The sequence below is a fragment of the Taudactylus pleione genome, unplaced genomic scaffold, assembly GCF_031769625.1.
Source record: "Taudactylus pleione unplaced genomic scaffold, aTauple2 ptg000656l, whole genome shotgun sequence".
NCBI classification, from domain to species: domain Eukaryota; kingdom Metazoa; phylum Chordata; class Amphibia; order Anura; family Myobatrachidae; genus Taudactylus; species Taudactylus pleione.
This window is the reverse complement of record NW_028285058.1, coordinates 1,543,280-1,566,651: the sequence shown is the minus strand read 5'-3', so window position 1 is coordinate 1,566,651 and position 23,372 is coordinate 1,543,280. Positions and strand designations below refer to the sequence as shown.

At 44.3% G+C, this 23,372-nt stretch overlaps 1 protein-coding gene across 3 annotated transcripts in view; it reads left to right on the top strand.

Moving 5' to 3' along the window:
- Positions 1 to 23,372, top strand: part of AKNA (AT-hook transcription factor) — a 42,342-nt gene that overhangs the window by 5,548 nt on the left and 13,422 nt on the right. For all 3 annotated transcript variants that reach the window (XM_088455465.1, XM_088455466.1, XM_088455467.1), the window contains exons 3-15: positions 4 to 923; positions 1,802 to 1,876; positions 3,980 to 4,136; positions 5,633 to 5,763; positions 9,111 to 9,170; positions 10,391 to 10,518; positions 11,233 to 11,431; positions 11,565 to 11,704; positions 12,011 to 12,493; positions 13,466 to 13,682; positions 14,446 to 14,543; positions 15,830 to 16,050; positions 18,890 to 19,025. In XM_088455465.1, the coding sequence (XP_088311591.1) occupies positions 4 to 923; positions 1,802 to 1,876; positions 3,980 to 4,136; positions 5,633 to 5,763; positions 9,111 to 9,170; positions 10,391 to 10,518; positions 11,233 to 11,431; positions 11,565 to 11,704; positions 12,011 to 12,493; positions 13,466 to 13,682; positions 14,446 to 14,543; positions 15,830 to 16,050; positions 18,890 to 19,025 (2,965 nt within the window). The remainder of the gene's footprint in view (positions 1 to 3; positions 924 to 1,801; positions 1,877 to 3,979; positions 4,137 to 5,632; positions 5,764 to 9,110; positions 9,171 to 10,390; positions 10,519 to 11,232; positions 11,432 to 11,564; positions 11,705 to 12,010; positions 12,494 to 13,465; positions 13,683 to 14,445; positions 14,544 to 15,829; positions 16,051 to 18,889; positions 19,026 to 23,372) is intronic.

The following is a 23,372-nucleotide window of genomic DNA, read 5'->3' as shown; positions in this document are numbered from 1 at the left end:
CAGATGATCAAAGCTCTGTCGAACACCCCAGCATGTCAGTCACATTGCCTTCTGCATTAGGCCGACGTCCTCCAAGCCGAGACCAACAGCTGGACATGACCGAAGACGAAGTGGATCGAGGGAGTTCCTTGGGAGCATGGGACGGGGATGAAGATGAGAACTGGAATCAGGAGCGCTCTGAATTTCTTTATGATGAAAGTCCTGAAAACGGAAGGTTTGGAAAATACGAGCAAACTTCAGCACGAGAAGAACTATGGGACAACAACCCTGGGACACATGAGCAAGACTATCCTGAAAATCAAGAGATTCAGGAAGATGAAGCTCTTGGAGAATCTTTATCCCCATCTTCCCCTCCCATTCCCAGCACTTGGGGCACCAGACTTATGAGCCATTTCGGTCGGTTGAGCCTTTCACCTCGTATAGAAGATGAAACTCTTCCAGAGTCTTCATGTACAGACAGTGTCGAAAACCCAGGTGCCAACCCTGCTGGAGATCCTACCTATATCTCCAGCCTCACGAAGGTCTCCAAACAGGACAGAACTTTAAGAACTAAGCCTACCCAGTCAAGTTCTACATCTCTAAGAACCCAGCATGCAGATGACTTAAATGTGAAGAAAACTAAACGTTCTAACATTCCTCTGTATGGGAAAGGGCAACTGAACTACCCCTTGCCTGATCTCTCCAAAGTTGGACCACGGGTCAGATTCCCCCGTGATGAGCAAGGTTATCAACCCCCTCAGCCACGTAAAATAGGAAACCAAAACCACGGAGCTCCTGTTATCTTCAAATCACCAGCTGAGATAGTGAGGGAGGTACTGCTGAGCAGCACCGAAAAACCTATTCAGGAACCAGTCGTTGCACCTAGTGTACCACAAGAATTCAAAACCCCACAGCAAGCCACTCAGCTGGTTCATCAGCTGCAGGTGATTTATTATAGTGGCTTTTCAAGTTCATAGTTAATGGTTACATACACTTTATTTACAAGGAGGTCTTATGTTCTCTTTATTTTATTTTTATTATGCACTGCAGCATTCTAGATATAGGTTATTCTGCTAAAAACCAAATATATATAAAAAGTAATTTTCTCAATAATCTATATGCATTCAACTCATAGGAGCTATGTGTGGTAATGGGGGATTCAATTCTGCTTCATAGTCCCAAATCTAAATCTGGGTACACACCTAACGATGAGTGTACCCAGCGATGCGACAGACAACCACACCGCCGACGGCCCGACATATCGTGCAGCCAGTACAAATCACACGATCTGGTGCCCGACCGCCCGATATGTTGGCACCAGCCGCATCCTGCTGCTTGGGGTCGTCAGCCAGATTGTCAGATTGAGCTGCATGTAGGGCCGACCTGACGATGCGACGTCCAACCGGGAGTGCGCTTAGTCGTTAGTAGTGCGTACATACTGGCCAATGCCGATGATGTGTAGGCCCGATACGCCGGAAAGGACGACATATCGCCTACATATCGGGTAATGTGTACCCATCTTAATAATGCTTCTCTTTATTATACTTTTCATTGGTTTGTGATTTTCTGTCTTGAGTTTCTTGGTTATTCTTTCCTTTTGTTTAGTATTATATCATCTGTTTTCTAGACCTTGTATCTGCGGCAGGTGTACCTTATAGCAAATAATTTATGAAAAGGAAAATAACATAGTTCTAATATCTCTCCCTTCTGCTGTCTTTACGTACTCTCATTTCTGCTATTCTGTTTTTCTGTAATTGACTATTACCCTTAATGTATAATCTCCCTTCGTTAATTTACCTTCCCCCTCCTCACTTCCTGACAGGAGGATTACCACAAGCTGCTCACTAAGTATGCAGAAGCTGAAAATACTATTGACCGTCTGCGACTTGGAGCTAAAGTAAGAGATATAAAATGGAAATGGACTGTCTCAGAATAAGCCCCAATGCTCAGCAGTGTCACTGTTTCCTAGTGCAGAGGTACCCACACTCTGCCATTACAGCCCAGGTTTTAAGGATATCCATGCGTTAGTCCAGATGGTTAAATCAAAATAACTGAGGTACTAATTTAGTCAAATGTGCTCAATCCTGGATATCCTAAACAACGAGGACTGTAATGGAGGAGTTTGGGAACCTCTGTCCATGTTTATCAATATTGCTTCAATGCAGAAAATGGCTGCCGCCAGTGTTTTTTGCGATAGATGCATTTTACATACAGATGTAGCTCTGCATAAGATACAAAAGTACAAACCTTTGAATGTCATCGCTTGTTGGTTTGGGGAGGGTACCTTGTCAATCGGACAAGGTAAAAAATCTTCCCACTTCTCTGATGTGTCAGGTATTATCAAATTTGAAAAGTGCCATCAGATTTTGTATAAAGCCTTCCTGTGAAAACTCACTCGTTGCACTGTTTAATTTGTATGTAAAGTCTCAGTCTAGATAAAATAATATTGAAGGGCATACAAGTGAAAAATAGATTCCCTCTAGTAGTCCATGTTGAAGTTTTTAAAGCTAGGTACACACTATACAATTATTGGGCCGATTCGGGTGATTGCCCTCATTTATTGTATAGTATGTATGATCGTTTTACCGTTGCACCGATAAAACGGTTGGAAAACATCCACAAACTCGTTCATACGATCTGTCAGTGAAGACCGAAAATCACGGCCTCAAATTCCCGATATATTTTGTGTTCTCCTGCCGCTATGTCATCCTTGTGGGAGGGCATATGCAATATCCGTGTGGTGTCATCCTTGTGGGTGGGCATATGCAATATCCGTTTGGTGTGACAGAAAATCAACAGCTTCTGATAAAAAATTGCATAGTGTGTAGCACATATATTGGAGCTTTTGTAGAAATTTCCCCCCTTTTATTGTCTCGATCAAAAACAAATCGGACAGTGTGTACCCCTAGCAGAATAGAGCTCAAATCTGTGGCAATCCATAACAACGGACCAGAAGTTAGTTTTCATTAGATGAACTGGATTGGTTCAGCCAATGTTTGTTATGTTTGCAGTATGTTATTAAACAGGTTTTGTGTACCTATACCAGGGGTCTTCAACCTTGGCCCTCCAGCTGCTGTGGAACTACACATCCCAGCATGCACTGCCATAGTTTTAGCATGCTGTTATATCAAAAAGGTGGCAGTGCATGCTGGGATGTATAGTTCCAGAGCAGCTGGAGAGCCAAGGTTGAAGACCCCTGACCTATACCATTGGTTTTAAGAATTTAGTGCACGTAGGCTCCTTTGTAGAATTGAATACACTTACATTTAAGTGCATACAATAGGCCTGATTCAGCAGCGATCGCAAATGCAACTACATACGCAGAACGAGCAATTGTTAGCCATTGCGCATACATATAAGCCGCACTGCTCGTGCGCTGCGATCCCACTGCGATTACGTACGCACAGAGGAATCCATAACAGAGTGAGTGAGAGGCTATGAGCGTTTGGGGGTGGTGACGGGGGAGTGGTCGTAAAAAACGCAGGCGTGCCTATCCGTTTGAACGCCATTGCGTGGGCGTGCATAAATAAGCCACTGCGATTGCATATGCAGCATGAGAGCCCACAGCGTGCAAAGAGATGTGCAGTGTCTGCGGCAGGTCAGAGCTATTGTAAGTGCTGCGTGAGTGGTCGATGGTACCGATGTTTATGCATAAAAGCGACAGTGGACGGATATGAGAAAGCAGAAGTGGGCGTCTTTATGCCGGCTGAGCTTTGGCAAGCATTAGCATATTTTCGCAGCTGCCTTCCGGGCGATTTCGCAGCTGTTATCGCAATTGTTATCCGTACTGAATCGGGGCCAATGTACTTACAATGTAATGTACTCATGCATTCCTGTCCTGTGTATCTCTGCTTATCCAAGCTGTCAGTTAGCGGTTGGGTACCTATGAGCTAGCGTATATTTCACAGAACACTGCATGTTGCCCAGACTGACCACATTGCATATAAAAGCGTTGGGACATCGGTGACTGAACCTATACATCTTCCTCTCTTTCTCCCAGGTGCACCTCTACTCAGACCCTGCACAACCCAGTCACAGTGTTCAGATGGGAACAGTCTTCCAGGGCTCAAAGGTTATGGAGTTCACCATACCTCACATACAGACAGCGACGCTCACCCCAGCCAATGCCCATCATGGGGTAACTGAAGGGGGCACTGGTAAGTGAAGCATAGATAGCCCTTGGGTATGTAAGTATGCCTGCATGCAGCCAACAGCTCTCATTATGCTCCCATTGGTAAGATACATTCTGTGTTATCAATGACTAAAGGTTTTCCCTGGGAATAATATGTACAGGTCCCGACCTCAGCTACAAATGGGTGCATGCTCTGACAGCAGTGAGGCTCCTATGCGTAACACTACTATTTGTGCACAATCTTTTGGACAGTTGAAATGTTAAATAACTTTTGGGTTTTTGTTAACATTTAAACTCCCTACCCATCTAACCTTGCTGGGAAATACATTCTCTAGTAGGGCGTGCTAAATATATATAAAATAAACAGCAATTATAATTGTGTGTTTGTTTGGGGGGTATGTACTTTATGGATAGCAATAGAATGTCTTCTGCCCCAATTGTAGCATCTTCAAGTATAAGTGGATCTGAATTTGATGTATAAATAAACCATGCCCACATTAGAAAAACAAGGCCTATTTGTTTTTGTCAACGTCCATTTTTCCACTGCGGAGCTGCTGATAGGTAGACAGCTATTCACCAATCAGAGTGCAGGGATTCATCTACTGGGTATGACAGCTTTCATCATATCCTGCGTCCTGATTGGATTGCCCTTTCTCCCACCTGTAAGCCAGCCTCTGACAGTGCTGCTGGATCATCAGGAATTCCACCTGTAATAGCTTATTATTATACCTGAGAGTGTGCAAGGTTATCTGTAGACGCTTCTTTCTTATTGTTCCTTAAGTTTACATGTTGTTAGACCACATCAGATGCAATATAACCAGTAATTATAGAACCCATACGAATGGATATGTATATATTTTTATTTTTGTTTAATTTTTTGTAATGATGTATTTAGGGCCTGATTCAGCAAGGATTGCAACTGCGATCACGCACGCAGAAGGCTGATTGTTGCGTTCTGCGTAAGCGTATGCATCGCAGTGCTCGAAAGTACCACTGCGAATGCAGACATCACTCAGACCCATCGCAGAGTGATTGACAGGAAGTGACCGTTTGGGGGTGGTCAGCGAAACGCAGGCGTGTCAGTGTGTTTGAACGCCGTTACAGGGGCGTGCATAAATTAGCCACTGCGATAGCATACGCAGCCTGACTGCTTACCTTAAGGTTAGCAATTTCTGAGTAAGGTCTGACCTTGTGCAAGTGTGCATGAGACTCCGATTGTACTCGCTGTTACCAATGTTTTCGCAGACTAGCAAAGTATTACGGATGTGTGTAAGGTAAGGTGGGCGTCCTAATGTTGTGCTGCGATGGCATAGCAATCGCAAACATTAGCATATTTCCGCAATGAGACTACGTGCGTATTCGCAGCGGCGATTGCACTTGCGATCCGAACTGAAACTGTCCCTTAGTGCAATAATACCAAGAATGAAGTCGGTGAACTGTACTGACAACAGGCATCTGACATCTGAGTGGTGCGGAGTCACAAAAATAAAATTAAAGAAAACTTTCTTCATTCGGTTGTAGATTCTATTCCCCCTGCGATACTTGCCGAGACTGAGCCCACTCACAATCGCACCTCTGGTTTGTCTCCCCTACATCCGCCTGAGGACGTCACTTCCACCCTCACGTCGCACTTAGAGACCCTTCACCGAGAGGTTAGTGTCGCCTGTATTGTTTTTTTGCGTCTTTGACTCAGTTATTATTTTTGTATTATAATCATTAATAGGATGTAGTAGCAAATATATAATACTTTCTCACCTGTAGTCTCCCTGGAGCATTTCATGTAATTGTGTAATACTTGGGGGTCTATTTACTGACCAAGCTGCCACTTCCCGGCATGTTTAAACTTGAAGTTTAAATGGGCAACGCTCTTAATCGCAAAACACCCTTTGTTTTGCTGTTGAAAGCATTGGTTTATGAAATGTCAGGCTTACACATGTCGGGAAGCGCCTTCTTTTACTAGCTTCCACTTAATAAATAATCCCCTTTTCCAAGGTCACATTTGCTGTTATATACAATGCACAAGAGTAGCACAAAAACTGTGCTTCTATAAAGTGTGTATAAATGTCTCTGTACCTGAAACTGTACCGCAAGTTTTCTGCTATCACGATCACTTACCATCAGTGCTGTAACTGTGGGTCCTGGCACTGGGTGCAGACAACGCCCGCTCTGTATGATGGTATGCAGATGGGTTGAGGTCACAATCGCCCGGAATGACAGCAAAGCCCGGAGCATCCTCAGGATGCTCCAGGGGACGGTAATGACAGCGATGTGCACGTCTGAAGTGTCCTAAAGACGAAATACTGACAGTTGGGATCCGGGCGGCCAGAATCCCAATGCCAGGATCCCGACAGGGTTAACATACCGACACTTGTTGGTCGGTATGCTAATCCTCCCCCTCTCCCTAACCTAAACCTAACCCTTCCCCCTTAGTGCCTAACCCTAAGCCTCCCCTTAGTGCTGACGATATTAACATAAACCTCTATATACCCCTGCCTGTACCTTCTAAAATCCTTCCTATAAACCTCTAAGGATGACGCTAATTTGCGTACGCAGTCATACAATAAATAGAGACTCCAGACTCAGAACATGTGGTTCCGAAGCACAAAGTATTATTCAAGTAAAAGTACAGTCAGTTACATGCTATGATCTGTGTACAATTTAGCGCAAAGGAATTATACAGACCCCAAGTACAGTATACATACGCAGCGCCTCTGGACCAGATCCCAGCATTCAGAAAGAAAACCTCCGTCTATCAGCATTCAGCAAGAAGACTAAAGACCCAGTGTTTGAGCACACATGTTTATACCCCCCCAGAATAGACAGGACAATAGAGAAGTTTCTTGCTTATGCCATTGGTTCCCATGGGGGAACCATCTGTTACAGAGCGTTTAACAGGCTGCTTCAAATAGACTCAACCCAGCCTCCAACAACTAGGGGTCTCTGCCCACCTGCCCCCTAACAGTCATCCTAACAGTTGTTCATAAAATATACATTTTGTTGTTTGAAGCCTCTGCGATCCATAACTCGAGAATGCATGATGTGATCTCCCAACCGATTACACCGGAATACTGTGGAAAGAGTACGAATCAATACAAAACCAAACACGGCTGTCTTAACATGTATAAAACCTTAGTTATCAAATATCTTTATTTCTCAGCATTTAAACTAACTGAACCAACTTAAATCATATACAGGTTGAGTCTCCCATATCCAAATATTCCGAAATACGGAATATTCCGAAATACGGAATAATTTTGGCATGACTGAGATAATAAAACCTTTGATTTTTGATGGTTCAATGTACACAAACTTTGTCTAAAGCACAAATTATTAAAAATATGGTATAAAATGACCTTCAGGCTGTGTGTATAGGGTGTAAATGAAACATACATTTATTTCATGTATGTACACAAACTTTGCTTGAGCCACAAAATTATTTAAAATATTGTATAAATGAGCTGCAGGTGTATAAGGTGTATATAACACATAAATGCATTCTGTGTGTATATTGGGGTCCCATTCCCAAGATATTTCATTATGATATGCAATTATTCCAAAATACGTAATATTCCGTTATCCAAAATACCCCTGGTCCCAAGCATTTTGGATATGGGAGACTCAACCTGTACTTTAAAGCTTATTAAACCTTATGTGTGAATATGTAATGTGTGAGTATTCGGGGTTTGATATAAAGACGTATTAATGTGTGTATGAGGAAGGGTGCACTTAACTCTCACTAAGTGAACATCTTAGCAGTGTGACATGCTGAGCCAGATAGTTCCACATGCCCACTCTGCCAGCAGTCCCCCCCACCTGTCCCAGGCTTCAAAAGAAAAACTCTTTATTCTCCCAGTCTCTTGTGTGAAATGCAAATAGCCCAGCTACAAGAGACAGACCTAAGATGACACTCTACTCTTTGAAGTCATGTCATTGTAGGAAGCTTGCTAATGTAGGTGTGTATTCTAGCCAGACCACCTGTAGTGAGGGCAGACAATGTCCAGGACAAGCTAGTTGTCACGTAGCCATTATGCAATCCAATTTTCTTTACATACTGTAAAGCCATTTCTGAAATATATCCTTTATAATACGTAAAGTCATGAAATAGGCTTCTGGTGAATCGCCGTAATTTATGGCGATGGTCACAGATGCATTCACATGATGCTAATAGTATTATCGCCACATGTACTAAAGTGTGGGTTTATCTAAAATGGCGCTTAGGCGGCCATCTTGCAAAATGGCGTCTTGCGGGCAGTCGCAAGATGGTGTCGCTGCGATTCAATTTTAAACTGATCTTGTCTCAGCCAATAATCTAGTTTCGACAGTGCCTAACCCTTAAACCTAACTTTCCACCCCAACCCCGTTACTTACCTTCGGCATCCCGACGGTCGGCAGGCCGGCGCTTGGATTCTGACCGGCGTCGGTATTCTGGTGCTGGTAATGTAAGCGTCGGCATCCCAACCGCCGAGATGCTGAACGCATCCCCTAAGGACACCGTGCTTGCCAGATGCAGGACCCACGGGTGAGCGGCGGTGCCGCCCATAGGGCTCTACGCTCTGAGTGGCAGCGCCGCTCGCACAGCCCTAGTTACGGCTCTGCCTGCCATGGTAATCATTATGATTTTTTTCATACTCATTTTCCTACAGAATAACTTGGGGGTAATGGGACAATAGACATTTTTGTTTTTTACATTATTTTGTGCCAATGATTTCCAGTTTACACCACCTGTGAAGGGAGCACCTGGAAGATTGTCCAGTCTGTTCCCCATTTGATCATTTTTGTCAGCAGCCAGAATGATTTGGACTTTTGGAGAAAACCGCTGCAAACATGGGGAGAACATACAAACCCCACACAGGAAGACCAATGGTCTGAATCTAACCCATGGCGTCAGCTCTGGGATTCCTGTGCCACAGTGCTTGGCCTGTAATTTTAGGTGGCCTTTTTAGCTTTTGCTGACATGTATGCTGACATTTTGCTGATTTTAATATTGCTTTATTTGCAGGTTGAGCTTTTTGAAGAATTGTTGCATGGGGGTAATTTGACTCCAGTTGAACAGCGACAGGTAGGATTTCTATTATGAAAGCCCATTGGAAGGAACATAACATGTCTGACTCCATCCACCAGATATGTTCCGACACCGTATACCAGAGGTTGCTAAACACAGGGCCTGAATTAGCAAGGATCGCAATTACAAAGCTGCACACAGGCTATAGATATGTATACACGCAGGCTATAGATATATGATGTATGCACGCAGGCTATAGATATATGATGTATGCACGCAGGCTATAGATATATGATGTATGCACGCAGGCTATAGATATATGATGTATGCACGCAGGCTATAGATATATGATGTATGCACGCAGGCTATAGATATATGATGTATGCACGCAGGCTATAGATATATGATGTATGCACGCAGGCAGCTTTTTCAGTTACAATCGTTGCAGTAATGTAAATGCAGCAGGAGGTGTATGACACCCCGCGCTCCATTTGCAATCCCAGCACTGCGACAGAGGTAATAGGCTGGGATCACCATTGCGACCATCGATGGTCGCGATGGTGGACGGCGCCGGCGGCTGGCCAGCTGAGTTAGCCTCAGCTTGCTCAGGCTGGCCGATTTGGGAGCCCAGCAGACTGCATACGTCACACAGTCCCTGGGCTGGCCACTCCAGGAAACCGGGGCGGACACGCCCCGTTTCCAGAAACACAGGCCGACCCTGCCCCCCGCATCGCCCTTTAAATGCCTCTGCCTGTCAATCAGGCAGAGGCATTCAAGGGCTTGCGTGCGTCTTAGCAGGACCCATTCTGCACACTCGCAGAAGGGGTCCTGCGTACGCGCAGATTCCCGATAGTCGGGGACTTGCGTGCACTGCTGAATCAGGCCCTCAGTACTCAAGGCACCCTAACAGTTCTGGTTTTCACTGATATCCATGCTTGAGCACAGGTGACTTAATGAGTAGCTCAGTCAATTTGAATTAGCCATCTGTGCTCAAGCATGAATATCCTTAAACCCTGGACTGTTAGGGTGCCTTGAGGATGGAGTTTGGGAACCACTGCTGTATACCCTTTTTGCTACAATTTATTACATGATACACATGCAGACTTTACATATATACTGTAATATTCTACCTGGCATAGCTCACATGTTCCTTATGAATTATACCTGGCATATCCGGATCGAAGTTATACCTCATGCTCTATCACTCTCCTAATGTCTATATACTGGGGTTCATTCTATAGTTCTGTGACCCTCTATGTTCTCTTTGATTCCTCTAGGCAGTGAGGGAGCTACGCGGTTCTTTGGATGTGCTAGAACGGAGGTATTTAAAGGCAAAGGAGCAATGTCGCCAGGAGCAGGGACTCATTGGTACTGGGCACCTGCCTAAGGAGCTAGATCCACAAAGGTGAGTGTGGGAGATAAACATTAGTCAGTGTAGGTGGTGAAGCCGTGTGCAAGACCCAGACTTGGGCTTCTCATAATGTTAATTATAGTAATAGAAACATAGCTAAAGACCAACTAAAACTAAGTTCTATTCAGTAGCTTATCAGAAGTGAAGAAAACTGATCAAAAGTTGTATTGGGGGAAGATATTTTTCCTATGCAGAGCAGTCTTACTGTTTGTAAACTTATCAAATGTCTTTCACTTATAGAATGGGATTTGTTGATAACTAAGAAAATAACTTGCCCTCAGCTATATAGCAAGTGTATAATCAGTTAATCAGTTACATATACCTGTATATTTGTAAGTTTTACATAAGGAAACCTGAATTTTAGGGCTAGAATGGACAAATCCCTGTGTCACCCTTAGCTATCCAGTCTAAGTGCTGAATCAGAAGCTTTTCTCATATTGGCTATAATAATCCTTATTTCATACCTGTACACCGATTATTATTTCAGCACCTAATTATATTACCTGCTCTACTTCCATTTGTTATTAAATTAGGGGTAGCGGGCTGGGGAAGCACTTCTACACTAGGTTTAGGTTTAAGAAAAATATATATACTTCTGTAATGGCCCCAATTAGACAATTTGTGGTACATATGAAATCATTCTACCCTTTTCTTCTTTTTTTTCGTCTCTTTCCATTTGTGTCTGTAATTGGAATTATGTAATCACAGGGAACTGGAAGAAATCATATTCCAACTGGGCGTTCAACTGGATGAGTTACAGGAAGGAGTGCACAATTCTGCCCTGTCCTCTCCAAATAGCCAATTACAAAGTAATTCAGGGGATACAATTACCACTCACCATTTAGGACACGCCCCAGTGCCATCAGCAGTGGTGCCCATTCCAGCTCTTCAAACCCCATACCCACAGGTGAGTAATACAATCACATACAATAATCCTTCCCACTGTCTGCCACCTAGACCTGGTACTGCATCACTCAGCATCCTGCTCTCTAGTACTTGGTCCATATCAACCCACAATACTTACATAACTATCCCTGCAGCTCTCATCTCCAGAGCCCCCCCGACTCTCTGGTGGCGATGTGGGGGCACTGAATAAGGAGGATCCTGCAGAGTATTTACCTCAGCCGCTACGCTACAAGCACATGCAGGTGGAGAGAGACTATGGCAACTTGCTGTCCACGTGAGTGTTCCAACGCACTGATCTCCTGGGTGTGTATAAGACAAATGTCTGTGTTTTGGGCACATTTGTGTAAGGTATTCGCTGACCTGAAGTAATTGTGGGACTAGCTCAAACCTTAGAGGATATGGCCACCATCAAACAGGTTGTTCTAATTCAAAAGAGTGTAGGTACATTAACTTACCTCATAGGTGTCCATTTTCTCTTCATTTTGTTTATTACTTATCACCATCATCCGCATTTTCTTTAGTTTTATGTATTATTACATTTTGTGACTTATATCAATTTTCCCTATTATTCATACCCCAGATACAGCAGCTTCAAGTCTCTTCCTGACGCTCTGGGTGTAGAAGGTGTAGAACAGGATGAGTGGCCGCAACAGCTCCCGCAGAATGCCCGACCACATCACCAACCCCTGGATGTCAGTTCTCATGGGCAGCCGGCCAGATCGCAGAGCCATGCACACGCCACAAGGCCACGTCTAGATCCTATGACAACCGGCAGGCCTCAGGTCCATCAGGATGATTTGCAGGCTGTCAGTCCACAGGATCACCAGAGGGCTCCTAAAACTAAGCGGCACTCACAAGCAGCTATTCAGCAGAGGCATCCCAAGTCTGTTACACCGCACAGCAGTCAGCCAGCTGGCAGCTCCATGGACAACCTGCAGGAGAGCAGACCAACTAGTGGGACCAGTGTGAGACACTCACCATCAGCCGCTGACCAGGGCAGAACACCTTCTATAGCAAGTAGACGGAGGACTACTTCAGATGAAGGGAAATTCTCAGTGAGCAGGTACTGGTGCCAACATTGTATTGAGATCACAAGTGTTTATGTAATAAACTGAGACTTATTTAATTGCCTTACATTTACTGTGCTCTGCCAATCTCATGAAACTGCACATAACGGAAAGAGTTACCTCTCAATCATATCTACTATGGCATTAGGGCGAGGTTAAATTAAGTGTGATTGCCTAACCTGACCAATTCAATTATCATGATGAATACTGCCCATGGAATAAGGCCTAACATCCCCTATTTTGTTCAAACTTAATTGAATCTTCCCCTAGGACTATCCCCTTAACTGATTTCATCGTATGATCATTTTTTGGGATGTACTAAACTAAATTGTGACGTCAACACAGTCGGAGTATAGTAACATATTGACAGAATTGTTATATATGTGCACTGAGGATATAGTATAGGGTAGATGTGGCCAACCCCTGTCACTACTGGCACAAGGTGGCATGAGAGGATGTATTGAGTGGTACCTGCACTGCTCCTGCCCTCCTAGTCCTCATCCTTCCCTCACAGACCAGACCTGTTCAGTGCACTAGTTCGTCTTCAATCAGGAGAACTAAAACGTGGCCTGCATAGCCAGCAAAGCCTGGGCCTCTATGTCAGTGGGTTGAATCACACCCCTATTTTGTGCACGTTCCACTTCTATATACATCCAGGATGGGAAGAGCAATACCCTAGCAGTGGTTCTCAAACTCGGTCCTCAGGACCCCACACAGGTCACGTTTTCCAGGTCACCCAGCAGGTGCACAGGTGCATTCATTACTCACTGACACATTTTAAAAGATCCACAGGTGGAGCTAATTATTTCACTTGTGATTCTGTGAGGAGACCTGGAAAACATGCTCTGTTTGGGGTCCTGAGGACCGAGTTCGAGAACCTGTGCCCTAGTGTGTAATAATCTGTAAGCCGGCACTGTAATCTTACAGCTGTGGATCTATTATATCAGCGCCTTTCTGTGTCCTATCAGGATGTCCCATGGCTCAGAGACATTTCCTCAGCGTGTATCTATGAGGTCTTCATTGCCCCAGCTAAGAGAGCAGTCCTCCAGTACTCCGAAAGCCGCGCTGCCTTTCAGTGAGGAGAGCGCTCAAGGACCCCAGTCTCGGAAGAATAGTAGCAGCAGCAAGAGTGCTAGCCCCTCAGCCCAGAACGGGCAATCAAGGACGAAAGGAAACATTGTTCAGGTAAGACGGGCTCTATACATAGACATTGGTATTTACCATCTAATAGTTACATGGTTCCTCAGTAGTTTTGTGTCTTTCATTCAGTTTGTATTTGTTTGTGACAGTGGTGGGTACATAATTATGTTACATTATGATAATTACTTTCTATGTGACATCTTCACGGAGGTTTATGTTGGCTACTTTCATTTTTGTGTTAAAAACAATTAACTTCCAGGTCATTGATTTATTATTAGGCCCCTTTTATCCAGCAATAAGGTTGCTTTTTTTTTAAATGGGATGTTGGGACAGACGTGTGCATACACCTCTGATTGTTGGGGGTCTGCGCATGCACACGGCCCTTTCTGTGCATGTGCAGAACGGGTCCTGCGTGTGACGCCCCCGTTTTCTGAGAGTACGGGGACCAAGGTCTGCACCATCTTTCCGATTATTTATCACCAGATAGATGGTGCCACAGAGATGAGTTATGGGGTTGCCCTTTTAAATAATTGCCACTTTAAAACATCAGGCAGACTCGCCGGAATCTTGGCGATGCCTGCAAGGCGCAGGCTATTACATATTCCCCACGTGGTCTGATGCATGAACCCTGTTTAGTTGTTTGTATACTTAACACTCTTGTTTTTCTTATTGCATGAATTTTCCAGCTGCGGTTATTGTATATTTGTTGTGTGTGGGTTTATGTGTTTGTTGTTGTCATTTTCCTCCCAAATAGAAAGATGGTTTGTTTTTCCTAAAATCTCTTTACGTTGTGCTTTCTATGTCACAGAGGAGGATCTTGTCCCCGGAGACTGACAGCGGATTTCTTGGGTCAGAGAGTGGGCGTTCACCTCTCCAAAGGCAGAGACATCCGCTGGGCCACAGCAGGTAACGCTGGATGGACACGGTATTCACACGCTTTAGATTTTATTTATTTTATTGTGATTACATCGTCAGACAAGTTTGTTAAATGTTTGATCTAAACTATTTGTTCAAACAACAGTTTTTGTCCATTTTGTACTGGATAGAAGGAGTCATGTTGGAGGGTCTGCTACTGTAGTCCCAGCAGCTTGAATAGGAACAATTGATGAACAGCCACTGTCAAATCGTTTCACAGATTTTTGATCTGGGGCTAGGAAAGTCCTAAAAGCAGAGAAGACTCCCCACTGCATTAGGTTTCTGCCACCATGCTTTATGCACTATTTTAGTTTTGCTTTGATTGTTCATTTATCTTCGTGATGAAGCTTTTATTTGGAAAAGCACTAATCAACCATGGGACCTCTCGCATAGATGCATTATTTTCAAATTAATTTATATACTCTCATTGTACATAGTTGGACAGTTAGTTACTTGGGCGCTAAAAACAACTAATTGCATCAGGGTTTATTTAGATTTCTCCAAAGGGGTGAATAATTGTGAATAATATGATCACCTATTTTCATTTATAAAACTGATCAACACTCATTTTATTGGCAATCATATTAAAGCGATTTTGGGGTAACATTGTGGTGCTGATTCTGAATATGACATCGCTTTTGCTAGATTGGCTCAAAATTTTTAGTTGGATGAAAGTTGGTCTAGTGTGTGGCCAGCTTTACAGTCCAGGTTATAAGGATATCCATGCTTGAGCACAGCTGACTTAATTAGTGCCCCATTCATTTTTATATAAACATCTGTGCTCAGCCATGGATATCCTTAAAACCAGGACTGTTAGGGTGCCTTGAGGACCACGTTTGGAAACCACTAGATTAAGCCATTAATATATCAGATTTCTTCCCTTTCACTGACCTTCTACATTCTTCATGCTTAGTGGAAGTATAAATGATTTCACTTTTATTGTAGGTCTAGTGATATATTTCAGAGGAGTTGTATGCAGCATAATCCTCAGTGATATGCATTGGGTTACAGATGTAGATTAGTCATAGCTAAATAGTTAATAATGGTAATGCAAAGCCTTGTGTTACTCTGAGTAGTCGTCATTATTGCTATTAGTACTTATGCAAATACCCGTCTCGTCGTATGCTCCAATACTGAAAGTGACACTCAAAGCATCATGGGAAAAACTAAAAAGGACCATTGGACCCCACCCTCGGACGCCATGATGCTCTCCATCCCATTTCTATATCCTCCCTGTACAACCAAAGTCTTACATCTGACTTTCCATCTCCTCTCAGGGACAGTCCTGCAGAATTACCAGACTCTTCGGCCAATTCTCCTCTGAACAGAGGGAGACAACCCACTAAACCCGAAAGTGATCACTTGTCCAGGACACGTAACCCATTATGGGAGAATAGGACAGAGAACGGCCCCTGGACAGGTCCCTCAGAAGCCAGCTCTCCTTCCCCGGGCCCCAAGAGCCTGACTGAAAGTGACAGCAGAGAAGCCAGCGAGCCTGGTGAGTGGTTTTGACGAATCTGTTCAGACTTTGGGGGGTGGATTTTTGCAATTGTACCATTTGCTGTTTTATCACTAATCTATAGCCACAATCTGCTTATCGCCTAGGGCAGGGGTGGGGAACCTTTTGTCTGCCAAGGGCCATTTTGATATAACATTATTTGCCGGCCCGATGCAGAGGAGGAGGAAATCCCGATCGTCCTAAAGGTAAGTATAAACTAACCTCATTCTACCCCCTAACTCTAACCCTCCTTTAGGGTGCCTATCCCTAACCCCCCCACACGGAACAGGGCCACAATCGCCGGTGATTACAGCAATGCCCGGAGCATCCTGAGGATGATCCGGGGAGCTGTAAGGGCAGCGGTGTGACCGTCTGAAGCATCCTAAAGACACTCCTGGTGGCACTGCTGCATAGATTCTGGTTGCAGATGAGGCTAGCAGAGAAAATCTCAGAGGGCCTGACCAAATGACTCCGCGGGCCTTATACGGCCCCCGGGCCTGAGGTTCCCCATCCCTGGTCTAGGGAGTAGATTCATTAAAACATCTAAAAAATGGAGGTGATCCCCATAGCAACCAAATCAGTTTCTAGGATGTACTAGATAAGTATTAGCTAGCATCTCATTGGCTGCTAAGGGCAAGACATCCACTTTTATCTTTAGAAGTCTTAGTAAATCTTTATGAGCTGATATCACAGTGAATCTATAGTATATTGTTTCATCTCCCAAAATTGTTCCTTCACTGTCGGGCCTATTTAGCAATCTGCAGAAGTTATGTCTGATTTCACTGATCACCGCAATTTATCAAAAAGATGTCATCGGGGCAGCTGAGCGATACTCCTGGGTCATACTGGGCGACAACAAGCTTTTGAAGGTTAATTAAAGGCATTATTCATTTATTTTGTTCTTTTATGGCCAAACTAAGATGCTTAAAAGAAGCATTGGGCTGTACTTACCCTTGCCATGCCGGTGGTGATAAATAGTGCGTATCATGCCAGAGATAGGACGTTTTCCCCTTTAATAAATAGAGGCCTGGTGTCTTGACATGTTGTTGTCTCCAGTTCATGGTGAATTGCCAGGCTTAGCTATCATCTATATTGGTTTAGTCTACAAGATGGCTGCCTCCAGAGGTGTATCCAGAAGTTACTGTGCTCCTCCACCAGTACTTTATCCTATCACCAACCTCATATCCACCACCTGAGGCTGCTCAGTCACAGTAAATTACCAACCATAGGGCCTGATCAAAGATGTACGCTAATGTGATCGCAGCTGTGATTTCGTACGGAACGCAGCTGCTAATGTTAGCAAGTATCACCCGAGCATAAAGACGCCCACTGCCGCCTTCTCACCTGCGTGTGACAACTCATACCTGCGCAAATATCGGTAACGTCGAAGCACATCGGCGGCCATCTTACCTTTGCGGCAGGTCTGATCTGCAGCAGCCTTGGTTGCTCTTCTGACACGCAGCGCTGCGTATGCAAAAGCAGTGGCTAATTTATGCACACCCATGTAACGGTGTGCAAATGGCCAGGCACCCCTGTGTCTCTCCAACCACCCCCAAATGTTCACTTCCTGTCAGTCATTCTGCAGTGGGTCGTCGCTGCCTGCGTGATTGCAGTGCGATCGCAGAGCTGCCTAAGCGCACTGTGATGTATATGTGCGCGCAATGGCAAACAATCGCTCGATCTACGTGAAAATTGCGATAGCGTCCATCTCTGAATAAGGCCCATAGTAGTTATAGATATGTAAACGGTCACCGTTTCCTGTAAATATTCCTTTTACCCTCACTAAATATTGAGCACAATTGCGGATTTAATATAGTAATAAAAATCTGGGGCTAGGGGCTCCTACACCGTGGTTTTGGGGCTCACATGCAACCTGACCCCCATAGTCCTTACACCCTTCATTTGTGACACACACACACACAATGTGTGCGCAAATGACAGTCCTTTTGCGTACTGGGACAGGCCATGCACCTCTCCGCACAGTAAGGACCACCACTAAAAATGCGTCTCTCCGCTCTTTGATCTCAAGTCAATAATCTTGCTCTGGACAATGAAATCTCAGGCTTGCCCAGCTCCTGTTTGCCCTGCACTAGTGTGCCCAGTCTGTGCTTAGCAATACCCTCACTCACATGTGCAAGCGGAACATCGCGGCACTACCAGAGAGGATTCTGTTGCTATTTTCATTATAATTAACATAGTTCATCTAATCTGCAAAACTTTCTGGAACATGCCTTAAAAATGTATATATGTATAGTGAACATTAGATCTAAAGCATTTGGTATGAATTACCGCCGGCCGCGCCAGCCCGACAGAGGAGGAAATCCCGATCGTCCTAAAGGTAAGTATAAACTAACCTCATTCTACCCCCTAACTCTAACCCTCCTTTAGGGTGCCTATCCCTAACCCCCCCCTTCCCCTAGCCTGACCTTAACTTCCAGGGGGGGTGCCTAACCCTAAGTCCCCCCGAGGAGCCCTAAACCTAACCCTCCCCTCCCCGTGCAGCTGTCCGCGCTCTGCGCCCGGCATCCCTTCGATCGGGATGCTGGGCGCCGGTCTCCCAGCGTCAGTAAAATGACAGGCGTCTAGATTTAGACACCTGTCATTTAACCCTCACCGGGATTAAGCAGTCGGGAAGCCGATGGTCGGCATTGCGGCCGCCGGCTTCCCGAACGTATACCGATCTAATGTCTCTATTCGTTAATGTAGTAATAAAAGTCACATAGAGATGTCATATTTCATATGGATAATAACTGTACATAAAATACTGTATACGTCCATGTCTGACTCTACACTACAGCAATAGTTGCTTCTTACTCACCCATTTTTCTCTCCACGATAGATGAGTCGGACTCCGAGCAGGAAGCACTTAACGGCGTCATGGGGGAACCTTCCTCAGGAGCCTCCCCATTGCTGTCACCTACTGAGGAACTATCCCAGCCTGACGGAAATATTGTAGAGTCTCGTGCAGCGAGAGAGTAAGTCCGGGGAAGCTCATTTATTTTCCTCTATACTTCCTTGTTACTTTTCTCTACTTCTCATTATTTTAATGTCTTTCCCCACCTCCCTATAGCATTGGTTGTTCCCAGAATATTCTGTTGGAGCACTACACTTCAACTGTTGTCACTGGTTTCTGGGGAAAATGTACATGCATTTTAGTATTAGCTCTGTGCACAAAATCCTTGCCTCCACTGTACTTAGCTCAGGGGTAGGCAATGTCTGGCACTCCAGCTGCAGTGGAACTACACATTCCAGCATGCTCTGCCACAGATTTAGCATACCTAACATAAAAACTGTGGAAGAGCATGCTGGGATGTCACACATTGCCTTCCCCTGACTTAGATGATGGTCTATTTAGAATACCAAGTTATTATTATTACCAGTTATTTATATAGCACACACATATTCCGTAACGCTTTACAGAGAATATTTGGCCGTTCACATCAGTCCCTGCCCCAATATCTATGTTCCCTACCACATGATTATGGTGCATACACACGGTCAGATTTTTCTTCAGATCTGAACGATAACGATTTAAAAATCGTTCAATCGTTCATATCTGAAGGAAAATCTGACATATCTGACATGCCTGAACGATGAACGATGCGCGTTCCCGATGGTCAGATAACGATATCTGACATCTGATGTTTGCAGTCAGACTTGGACGATTCCATTCACTTTAATGCAGTCAAAAATCGTTCAGTCGTTCAAATCTTTGGTAAAATCGTTCATCTGACAAATCTGACCGTGTGTATGCTCCATTACACACTAGGGTTATTTTTTTATTTTTTGTTGGGGGCCAATTAACCTGCCAGTGTGGGAGGAAACCCACGCAAGCACAGGGAGAATATACAAACTCCACACAGGGCTTTGGAGGGAATCGAACCCACGACCTCAGTGCTGTAAGGCAGTAACCATTACACCATCTGTGCTGCCAATAGGTTTAATTACTACGTTGTTTAGAGCATCCCTTTACTGTACATTTTATAATACATTTGTGACTCACTCTTTTTATTGAAAACACACACACAAAGAAAACATGAATTTTAAGGTAATTTTCCAAATTCTGCAAAGTAGAGCACAATCTCAAGCATGAATGTACCATAATGAAGCGTTTTTATTTATATTTTTAGATGTTGTACTTATATTGTATTTAAATTGAATTCAGTGATCTTTACTTGAATTAGTTAGAACATTGGTACTGCTTCTGAGTTGGCAATAATGGAAACAAGCAATAACTTTCTATCTGGAACAAACCAAGGCCCTCATTCAGAGCCGCTCGTTAGCGGCAGTACGCTCGTTCCGAGCGATGTTTGCACATCTGCGCATGCGTACGGTCTTTAGTACGCATGCGCGAACCAGTCAGTGCGGCCTAAAATCGTTTGTACGCTATATAGCGAGTGCCTGCTATTTTGAGTGACAGAATGAGGCGTATGTGGGTGGTAACAGGGGAAGGTGCTTGAAAATGGGGAGTGGAGATCCAAACGCAGGCGTGCTTAAAGGTCAAAACGGGCGTATTATGGGTGTGCATAATTAATTCAGCAGCGTCATTGACCACGTCACTGGGTTATTTTATAGCCAGAACTGATCGCAAATTTGTGGTAGCAAACACCAACCACAAGAATAGCGAGCAGTTCATACGCTGGTCGATGTACTCGATTAATCTAATAAATAGCGGACATGACGTAGGATGCGAGCGGCCAGGGGGCGTTTTTAACAAATAAACGAGCGTATGTTTTGCTCGCTCGTTCAGACTTAGAGGCGTGAACAGACTACAATTTGCGAACGGATCATTTGAATAGCCACCCCTTGTTTTTGAACGAACGACCGCAAATAGCGAACGGCTCTGAATCAGGCCCCAAGTTGCAATGCAACGGAGGCAAATACATGTATTATTTTGCATGCAAGGTAAATAATAGCTGCTGTTGCATGTAGCCCACAAATGCTGGACAGCTTTATTGTTAGGCTGGGTACACACTAGACGATATGCAGACGATATGCCGTCTGATCCAGCGGATCGGACGACATATCGGGCACATAGTCCAGTGTGTACACTCAATGTCACTGACGATGCGCGCTCCCGTGCGTTGACAGCGACATTGTCAGCGGGGGCTGCAGCATGGACCCTGCTGCCGCGCCGTTGCTCCCTACATCGGCAAGTATGTATGCACTTACTGATGTCGTGACCCCCGCCGGGTCATGCCGCACGATAGGTCGGCTGGGTACGCATCGTTAAATGTGTACCCAGCTGTACACTGCAATTTAGATTTGAGTTGGGCACACTCCTCCCATATCTAAATCTCAGCTTTCTCACTGCCTCAATGGCGAAAACACATAGGATCCATGATAAGGTCACGGACCTATGTGTTTTCGGGAGAAATATCCTATTATTTTATCCGAAATAATAGGATCGCGACTAATTGGATACCCCCCTGTATGTAGATGAGTTGTGCCTAGTAAGACAGTTGCCTTGTGGCTGTAGGGTGCCAAGGGTTCGGTATCAACATGCTATGTAAAGTTGATTTGGTTAGCAGTCTTATAACATCCGGAAACCACCCTTAGAAGATGCCACTAAACACATCACCTTGATTTTATTTGAGATCTCTTTACATGATGGGACAGCATTCATATTATATGGCTCTACAGATGGTGCCATATCATAGAATAATAAATATTGCCACTGCCATTATATTATTTTTTACACGATTAACATTTAATTAATATTGCCCCTTTAATATAACGAATAAATAACATTGTTCTCTTAATAAGGTAATATTACCACCATAAGAATATTATTAATTAAATGTGACTCCTTAATCAATACATAATGATTGCCATATTAATAAAGTAATATTACCACCATAAGAATATTATTAATTAAATGTGACTCCTTAATCAATACATAATGATTGCCCTCACTATAATTGTTTTGTGATTCCTTACCTTCTGATTGGCTAGATAGATAAGGCAATTGGGCAGCATTGATATGTTTCAGAATCCCAGCCAATACTCTAGTTAGTAACTTCAAAGGGCGGAATTCAATTGTTTCCAGCCCCCTTCGTGCCTGCCGGAGCCATTCAATTGTTGTTCCTGTCGGATGCGATCAGCTGCCAGCGCACCATTTCAGCTCGCAGCCCCAGGGGGGTGCGAACTGAAATGGGCGAAAAGTGACCTGTTTGGGCGCCCAAACAGCACTTTTCGCGATCGCGCCCAGCACTTTGGTCGGGGGAAGCAGAATTGCGTGGCTAAATCTGACCACTTTGGGCGCGATCAGCAGTATCAATTGAAAGCGGCCCGCGATCTCCCATCACTTTAGACGGGAGATCCGGACCATGAAAACAATTGAATATCACCCAAAGGGCCTGATTCAGAGCCGCTCGTAAGCGACCGCTCGTTCGCTCCGAGCGATGTTCGCACATCTGCGCATGCGTATGGGTTTTAATACGCATGCGCGAACCAGTCAGTGCGGCCCGAAAATCGTGTGCTCGCAAAATAGCGAATGTCTGCTAATTTGAGTGACAGGATGAGACGTTTGTGGGTGGTAACAGGGGAAGGTGCTTGAAAACGGGGAGTGGTGATCCGAACGCAGGCGTGCCAAAAGGTCAAAACGGGCGTTTTAAGGGTGTGCATAATTAACAAAGCAGCGTCATCGACCACGTCACTTGGTTGTCTCTTAGCCTGAACTGTTCGCATGATTGCGGTAGGAAAATCCAACCACAAGCACTGCGAGCAGTTCAGACGCCTTTCTATGTACTCGATTAATCAAATAAATAGCGGAGATGACGTAGGATGCGAGCGGCCAGGGGGCGTTTTTTACAAAAAAACGTCCGCATGTTTTGTTCGCTCGTTCACACATAGAGGCGTCAACAGACCGCAAAGAGCGAACGGTCAATTTAAATAGCCAGCCCCTTTTTCTGGACGAGCGAGCGCAAATAGCGTCCGGCTCTGAATCAGACCCAAAGTTCCTAACTACCTGCTCACCTTGATATTTAATTATATTATTGATCTAATTCGTAAATCGGTTAGAACACAATAAAATAAAACACTACAAGGTATCACATATCTTCGAGAAAACGAACATAATAATACTGAGCCTTATGTTTTTAGATCCGAAATGTAAGAATTAATTCATGTGAATAAATATTATGTTGTAAAGAAATAGGCTAAGCAGTAGACTGAGATTCAAAGCATTCCAGGTGATTTACTTTACCCAGGCAGACTTTCATCTAATTGGCTCCCCATGGTATTTCTGTTTGCTGATGCACCTGTGTACTTATATGTCCTCCCGGATCTGTTCTTAGAAATAGATTGTATCATTAAATTCC